General features: G+C 50.9%; 1 protein-coding gene across 1 annotated transcript; it reads left to right on the forward strand.

The window, feature by feature from the left end:
• Positions 1–4,655: 4,655 nt before the first annotated feature.
• LOC120702418 lies at positions 4,656–6,119 on the forward strand. The gene is made up of 2 exons (XM_039986216.1): positions 4,656–5,104; positions 5,266–6,119. The coding sequence occupies exons 1-2, from the start codon at positions 4,871–4,873 to the stop codon at positions 5,884–5,886; spliced, it is 855 nt and encodes a 284-aa protein (XP_039842150.1). The 5' UTR covers positions 4,656–4,870; the 3' UTR covers positions 5,887–6,119.
• Positions 6,120–9,046: the final 2,927 nt, after the last annotated feature.

Here is a 9,046-nt window from a genome sequence, read left to right on the forward strand (position 1 = left end):
GGCTCAGTTTGTTCCGCACCCACAGGATGCGGCGGATGATCCCACTGAGAAAGCGGCTGGCACGCCAATTGCGTTTGGAGGTGTAGCGGCAGAGCAGCGACACTGTGAACCCGTTAGAAAGCAGGAACACGATGATCTCCCAGACCTCCTCGTAGGCGAAGGTGAGGGAGAGAAGGGTGGTGATGAATAGGTTAACTGTGGAGAAGAGAACTGGTGGTAACTGGTTAGCTTTGCTGAGCAGGCAGACGACCATCCTCAACATGCCGATGGATACAGGGAAGTTGTCGGTCCGGAAGCTGTGGAAGGCATAGACCACATCCCCATTGTTGCACAGAATGATCATGAGGATGCACAAGGCCCACACAACAATGGGGAACATGATGTAGTTGATGAGGAAGAAGGAGGGGCCAGCGTACGTGACGGGATGAACGGAGTGGTAGTACTCGCAGAGGAACTGGATCTCGTCATTGAGCACTTGGAAAAGCTCATCGGCATTTTCTTCCTTGCGCTTGTCTTCTTCCCACAGGCCTTTGAAGATGAGGCTATGGCAGTTGCGGGCTTCGGCGGGGGTGATGGGGAAGTCCTCCAGCCTCCGGCGCAGGAGCTTGTAGAGAGCGAAGGAGAGGCAGAGCCTCTTGAGACTCGAGTCCCTCTGGAGCATCTGGTCTTTGTCTGAGAGCCTCCAGATGCCGCCGATGGTGACGACCACAGCGGAGTCAGCTTCCGCGATAACCTCCTTTAGGTCGAGACGGTATCCCTTCGATCTCGCCTCCTTCTTCAGCTCCTCTTCGCCCATCACTGCATATTTGCACCGCTTCAAGAGCTCCGACCCAATCTGCTGGCCATTCAACTCTTCTTCATCTTGCTGCAGAATCTGGGTCATGTAGGAGGCCACAAGCTGGGGGTTCCTGCCGTAGGCGAAGGAACGCTTTCCCAGCTCCGAGGTCACAAACCTCTGCACCAGCTTGGTAGCAGCAAGCAACCACAGGACGCCGAAAAACGCCTTCCTGCCGGTGCTTCTGAGGTTGTAGAAGACGAGGTAGCCCAGCCAGGAGATCCTTGCAGCACGCTCGATGGTGCCTGCATACCCATGCATGTCTGCAGTAGCCAGGAATATCGCCTCCACCTTCTTGTGGAGGAGCTCCACCAGGAGCATCCACATGAGGATCGTTTGAGCTCGCAGCGGGAGCTCGCTCACCTCACCGGTGGCGGTGCCTTGGTTCTTAGCCTCGGAGAAGACATAGGACATGACAGGGAGGAAGAGGGAGAGCAAGACGTAGAGGCATATGCGGATGCTGGGCTTGAGGAAGGCGCTGACATCGGAGAAGCGGCTGAAGAGATTGACGATGAAGAAGATCGCGGCCAGGAACAACATGAAGATGGAGGTGATGGCTGGCTCATTCTTCTGGTCAGTGTAGGAGTAGGTTAGGTTGGACACATAGGCTAATGTACTGTTGCAATAGTAGTAGCCGGTTCTGTTGGAGAATATCATCTTTCACTACGTACAAATGCAATAACGCTAGCTTGATGAGCTCTGGCTGTAGTGAGCTATCTAGTAATTTATAGATGCTCTCTCTTGGCGAGGGAGGGTGCATGATCATCTGATGATTACTTTATTTAATTGTTCGTTTTCTTTATGTGACTTATTGCTACTTTATTCTTTGTTCATGTCTTTCTTAACCTTTCCCTTTTTACCAAATTTTGTAAGATGCACGCTACTGAACGTGCACCATCATATTTAAGTTTGGCCAAGAATAATATCATGTAATCGCAACACTTTGGTCTTTAATTATACTCTTTCCAGTGTTAATGAGCCATCTGTATGCTACTGCATGTTCAGAAAGCCGAGCTCTTTTTCTATATCCAGTCCTTGGCCAGCATGCCATCTCTTTTACTTTTTCTTTGAGCAATAGCAATGTCCTATCCGAAGTTATGCACACCATGTCATCTATTGGCTTCCACCTATGCATTGCCCATATAGCACTGCATATAGGATCATTTTATCCTTGCCTTGCTCTTGTTTATTTTGCTTTGATCAACTTTCTTTAGCAAAGGTGAAAGCTTCACGCTAAGGGAATGCTCAACAGTCCATAGAATATGTGATAGGCAATGGGACCATTTACATCGAAACGTATATATCTACCATCTCAAGTTCAAATCTCTCCTAGGCATTCATAGTGATAGGGTTTGACTGTGCATATTTACAGGGGTGTGCGTACCTATATGTCTTATGTATGTGAGTTTCTATATGTATATACCTATGCCAAAGGATGCTAGACCAATTAGTTGAAACACTCCGGTGGTACCCCCACAGGTCTGCGGTTCGAACCCCGTGTGGGGGCGAATTTCTGGCTGTGGGCAAAAAAAGTCCCCCTCGCTGGCGCAGCCAGGTTCGGGGGTTTTCTCTACTGGGAAGCCGGTTGCCTCCTCTTAATGAAATACCTGTTGGTGCTGTAATACCCCACCTAGTCGATTTATGTACATACCTATATTTATAAAGGAGGATGCAATGAAAAAGAGAAACTTATTAATGATCCATGTGACTACTAATAATACCGACAAGGATAAGGATTTGTAGGGAAGGGTACATGGACTGACACACCAGCTTCAACCCCATAGCTCAAGTCACAACATTAGCCAAAATGCTAGAGAAATATCAAATAGGTTGCTGACGGTGGAAGCGAAACCTTATGCACTCATAAAAAACATGAGGACGCTATTGATCTATAGACCAGAAAATAGGAGTGGGATCTTGAAGGCTATGGAGCTTTGGTTATAATCCCTACGATGACCACTCTTAACTGAGATGACACAGTACCATGGTGGAGGACAAGGCGGATGCTGCAACTGTCGTGCACATTCACTTGACCGTTAGCCACTCGCCAGCGCCTCGTGGTTAATCAACTTGCTATCACAACTGAGCATGTTCGGCCACGTAATGAGGCGGCTTGTTAGTTTAATTTTTTCAAATTCATGGTGATGAACTCATGCATTGATTTAATTTGTGATGATGATGAAATTGGCTAGTTTGATTAACAATGATGAACTTTTGTTTACTACTTATGTCTTGTGATAATGAATGTTTGTACATTATATATGCTGAATTCATCTGATGATGAACTTGTTATAGAAGTATGAGTGGGGGTAGTAGTACATATAGATGAACATTCTATAGGAGTAGCAATGCAGGTTTATTTACTTGATGCAAGAGTGATAAAAAAGATGAAACTTGTTGACATGGATTGCATGATGATGAGACTTGATCATATGTTGCATCCATTTTTGGGTGCAATGATCATATTGTGGGCAAATGCATGATGATCAGGAGATGCTTTTTTGAACAACTAGTAGGATGTGTTTAAATCTTTAAAATGAATGTGTGTGTGTGTGTGTGTTTTCTACCGTTTATTTAGAACAGGTCATATTTTTAGATAAAAGACAAGAATCATTTCAGCCGCTGTAGCAACCAAGAATGCACAAAGCCATCCATTAATATTACATCTTGAAAAACAATAAGAAGCACACAATGCCAGAGAACATCCTATAATCTTCAATACATGACTAATGACAACCTTACACAGGTATATAATCTGTTACTAAACCTTCACCCATGCTTGGCAAAGATAGATGTCCATCAACGTAGCCTCCAAACATTATTGGTAGCCTTCTGCAGCATTCGGCTAAGATGTGCTTTTATTGGTAGCCTCAAGCAGCATTAGAGAGAGAGAGAGAGAGAGAGAGAGAGAGAGAGAGAGAGAGAGATCAATTAATGACTACTAGCTACATTGGACGGAGACATTAGAGCTGCTTGAGAAGTTGACGTGGAAGCAGCTCACCCTGATGGTGTAGGGCATGGTGACTGCCAGCCCGTACTTGAACCTCACCTTGGCCTCCACCACCACCCGGCAGTCTTGCTTGGTGGCCTTCTCCGCCTTGAGCTCCTTGCCGGCCTTGCCATTTCTCGCCGTGCCGGCCTTGTGGTCGTACTGCCCGTACTTGGCCCAGAAGGCGACGCCGGCGACGTCCCGCGGGCTCCGCCACCCCGGCAGCGCGGCGGCGGCGTCGACCTCCCCGGCCAGGACGTAGCCCGTGGCGCTGTACCAGATCTGGGCGCTGACGGCGGCGAACCGCACCTGGGTGCGCCGGCTGGTGTTGTTGGCGACGAGGGTGAGGTTGTAGAAGCCGTTGAGCAGGCCGGGGCTGCCCTGCACCGGGACCCTCGACGTCGTGGCGTTCGCGACGGAGAAGGAGATGCGGGCCGGGGCGAGGCTGACGGAGATGCCGGCGGCGACGGCCATGGCGGCCAGCGCTCCGAGCAGCAGGGCGAAGACGCGCTGCTGCACATTCCACCTGCTCCAGGGACGGGGAGTAGCAATCGCCATGATCTATATACGTATGGATGGATGCAAATGTGCAATGTAAATCGATCGTGCTTTGGTTGCTTGCTGTGTTAGTTCTTGCAGGAATGAACGAACAGTAGTGCGCGAGTGATCGAGCATGCGTATACTCAGGCAATAGCACAGTGGTAGAGAAGAGAGCTAATGGACGACCTGCAATGCAAGCAATGGTGTAGTGTTGTAGCTCGCGCGCACAGGCACATCTCATCGTTCTTTGGAAAAAGCTAGCGCTTATTGGTAGCAGGGAACAAAACCCTTTTCTCTTTTACTTTGCTTCTCCAAGGCGCTCTCAATCGGCCCTGATCTTTTTTTTCTCAGTTACAAACAAAAACGTATCTCTGAACCTTGAGAAAAGAAAGAGACTCGCATGATGTCAGCCGACAGTCTATAGATATAGAAACAGGCAACCAACCTCAGCAGTCAGCAGGGCTCTTCAATCTCTAGTCGGCGGCGCCGTAGTGTGGAAACCAAACATGGGAATCGACGGCGGCGACGAGAAGCGCACAAGATTCCCGTGCCTCGACAGGGTACGCTACATGGTGACCGCCGTGGTGGTCGTGCTCACCGTCGCCGTCGCCGTGATGGTGATCACCGTCATCGTCCACCGCCCCGAGGACATCGAGCTCTCCATCCTCCACGGCCACATCGAGGCGTCCACTCTGTGGAGGCAGAGCGAGATCCCATTCTCATCGGCCCCTCGCTATCAGGTAGGGTGGTAACGTATCATGATCCCAGTAGTCTCTTCATAATCCAACTCGACTCTTATATAAATTTAGCTCAAAATTGTAAAAAATAAAGCTCGATCCTATAAGTATCAGGTTCTTAAGATTATCAGAGTTAAATTTTAAGACCATTTACCACTTTCCAGTTCCGCCGCCGCCGCCGCCACCACCACCGGCCGTGCGACGAGATCAAGCCGGTTGACAACGACGATGCAGCTGGCAGCTCGGACATCAGCTGCGCCGGCGAGAGCGGCCTCCCCAGCACGATCGTGACGTACGAGGCGGCGGCGTCCGTGGAATTCGCCGTCACCCTGAGCGCCTACAACCCCAGCGGCCGCGCTGACATCAACTGCACCGGCATCACCCTCCGCGTCGTCGACATGCCGGACCTCGCCCGGAACACCACGGGAGCCATGGAGGTCGTTCGCTTCCCGCTGCCGCGAGGGTTCCTCGTGAGGCGGCGGAGCTCGCACGCGGTGCGGAGGTGGGTGCGGGTCACCGACGCGCGCGTGCTGGCCTACCTCGCGAGCACGTACGCCGGCCGGACTAGCTTCCCGGCGACGGTGCAGGTGAACGTGTCCGTCGCCTTGGTGACGACCGTGGTGAAGAGGACGACCAACCCCAAGAACGTGAACCACTGGTGCTCGGTGGTGACCGTCGGCCTGGACGAGCCCAGCACCACCGCCGATGCAGTCCGTTGCTGGGCCGGAGAAGAGCCACCCTACCTTTTTGGCTCCGTGCTGTCGGCGCCGCCGCCGGCTTCTTGAACGACAGACTGCTTGTTGCCTGTTTAGTATGGTACGGACCCGATAGGATCTGGCGGCGCGGCATTATCTTCTCTTGTTGTTTCGTGGACTTCATCGACCTGATCTTTTGTTGTTCTGTTCTTTGGCCAGCCGGCCCTGGTTTCAACAGCTTCAATATAATTGGAGCTGTCATGTACGTTTTACCAACAAGCGAGTGAGCGACTGAATGCATTTCTGAATTTTTGTGTTTGTTATCCCTTGTTCCACATTATAATATACTCCAGCTATTTTAAGATTTTTTTTCAAATCAAATATTTTAAATTTTGATTATAGATGGTTAAAAATTATAAACATTGACAAAATGAAATGATCAGGGGCGGAGTCACAGGGTAATGCCAACACAGCCCAACGCATAATACATATATTATAAAAAAGAAAAACATGCATGTTAAAAATTGCTGCTTGTGGCCTACAGCCTGCCGCGGTCACTCTTGCCTATTGCCGACTGCCCGGTCAAGTGCAGCCGTGCAGGAGAGGCAAAGGCATTGTCCAGGCATCCAAAATTGGTATTTGCTCTCTACTTTGTAAAATGTCTAATTGCTTTTTCCATTGTCCCGTGTACATGTAACTTGTTGAGTATTATACAGTAGTTATTGCTAATGCTCTTGGCGTATTTATTTTTTACAATTGTTGAATCATGGAGAGGAACGGAGACATTGCATTTTTAAAAAAAATTTAATTTGGGATGAAGACGATATATATTACTATGAAAACAGTTTTTAGGGAAGGGTAAAAAGAAACATTTCTAGAGGTGGGTGGCGTACCCGCCCCTACTTCTCACATCTACAAATACTGTTTGTAGGGACGGGTTACATTGGACCCACCTCCGGAAAAAATCGGATCTTTCCTACAAATAATTTTTGTAGGGATAATCAAGACTTCCATGTTCTTTAGAAAGCGTAGATCGAACAATAAGAAGAAGACTCATCATTTTTAAACAGTTATAGGTGTGCACTTCTCTTTTGCGTATTTTGAACTTAATATGTTTGATCTATTTGTAATTAGTTTATGCAACTTTCGCACTTATTGGTTGAATTTAGAACATAGTTTCTTATTTTTATTCTTTTGAACCGAATTCTAGAAAAAAATTGATAATTACAAACAAATTAATATATATTGAACCGTACATGAAAAATTGTTGCTGAATATCTGGTGACAAAATCCTAGATCCGCCACTGGAAATGATACTATTTTGTTCATAATGAAATAAACTATCATTATATATAACATTTTCAATTAAAATCATGTTGACAAGTAGCTCTTTTATTATCAAACCAATCATGTTGACAAGTAGCTCTTTTATTATCACCAGGTTCCTGCATGGTTGGAACAGTACTAGACGGGGGCGTCTATTTGTCGCTAACTGCGATTCGCGACGATTGCGTCGCAGAAACTTCTCCGGCGTCGCTCCCCCGCCAACCCCCACCTCCCTCGGCTCCGGCGCCGCCTCGGCGCCGCCCTCCGCCGCCGCCAACCCTAACCAAGCTCGCCGTCGTGCCGCCGCCGCCACCACCGCCCACCGGGGCTCCTGCCCTGCCCGGCCGGCGGCGCTCCCGCGCCGCCTCGCCTTCCGCCGGCCGAACCATCGCCGCCGCCGGTCCTCCGCCGCCCCCGGCCCCCTCTTCTACGGCCGCCGGCCATTGGAAGCTCCGGCAACCCGAAACCCTAAAGGTTCGCCCCCGCCCTCCACCACCCCGACCGCCGACGACCTCGCCGGTGGCCGCTCCCCCACCTCCCACCCCCGACCGACCTCCCTCACCTCCCACCCCTCACCGGCGTGCTCGTCTCCGCGAGGAAGATGAATAGTGGCGGCGCTTCTTCTCCCTCATCCTCCTTCTGCGACGGCATCGCTCGCAGCTCGCGCGCGATGAATAGATTCCCCGTACTAGACTGATAAGACATTCAGTTAGAGGAGTTACAGAAACAGAAGCGTATATGCTCACCTAATGTACTCGTAATCACTATGAATGAATAAATATATGCAATTCTGCCTGTACGAGCATCTTCGAGAGATCGAGTTGACGATGGTTCCATCACCTCGCGAGAGACAAATGGAAAAGGCGTACCATGAAAAATATTGGTACGCGTAGCCTAGGGATCTCTGTCCCGGGACTTTTCCCTTTGTCAAATGAAATCCATGAAAAGAAACGAAAAAACAAAGACTATGGAGCCAGGCTGGCATGAACCAAATCAACCAGGGATCCGGATCCCACGGTCCGGGTCGCCCCCAGTTTGGAGCGCTGCTAGCCCGCCGTCGTCGAGGGTCGGCAGGGTGGCCAGCACCGCGGTCCTCAGACGTGAGTCCTCGCAAAGGGGGACGACACCGTGAGGAAGGATCAGGTGCTTCGGGATGAAGATCTCCCCTGTCACCGCCCGCACCAAGACCTCCAGGGCTTCCTGGATCAGATCGCTGTCCTCCCCGCGGTGAGCCCTGCTGCAGTCTTGGGGCCCGTTGAAACTCCAGGCAGGACGCGGCCGCTGCTTCAAAGGGACGATCCGGCGCTTCAAGAAGTCCCCGAGCACGTGCAGCGAGGTAAGGCCGTCCTCCGCCAGCGCCCTGATCTTGCTCAGCACGGAATCGAACTCCGACGGCAGGGACGGCTTGGCCCTCCAGGATTGGCGGTCGGAGGCGAGTCCCCCAGTCGGCATGACAAGGCGCTCGTTGGCTTCGGTGGTGGCGATTACCCACTCCTTGCGCCATTCTTCCCACTTCCCGTCAGTGAGCCCGGGGGTGTAGGGCGTCCGTAAGTCGCTCCTCGTCTGGAAGTAGTACGCCCCTACTTCATCCTTGCCCTTCCCGGACTTGACCAGGATGAAGAAGTGGCGGAAGAGGATGACGCAGGGCCGCACCCCCACAAACATCTCGCACAGGTGGACAAAGATGGACGTCAGGAGGATGGAGTGGGGCGTGAGATGTTGAAGCTGGGGGCCGAAATCTTTCTGCAGCAGCAGAAAGAATGAGGAGATCGGCAGCCCCAGGCCAGTTGAAATGTGTGAGATAAACAGCACAAATTCCCCGGCGCGCAGATCGCCGAGGGGAATCGAGCCTGCTGGAATCCCCAGGCAGTCTCCTGTGGACTCCACCCAAGCAGGCGGCGCACCGTGTTCAGCTCCTCCTCGG

This window comes from Panicum virgatum, chromosome 4K (genome assembly GCF_016808335.1).
Source record: "Panicum virgatum strain AP13 chromosome 4K, P.virgatum_v5, whole genome shotgun sequence".
NCBI classification, from domain to species: domain Eukaryota; kingdom Viridiplantae; phylum Streptophyta; class Magnoliopsida; order Poales; family Poaceae; genus Panicum; species Panicum virgatum.

Excerpts from the sequence above, each read along its gene's own strand:
- LOC120702418 (XM_039986216.1), top strand. The coding sequence starts at position 4,871 with ATGGGAATCGACGGCGGCGACGAGAAGCGCACAAGATTCCCGTGCCTC. Across the intron at positions 5,105-5,265 it reads CATCGGCCCCTCGCTATCAG|TTCCGCCGCCGCCGCCGCCA; the intron begins GTAGGGTGGTAA and ends ACCACTTTCCAG.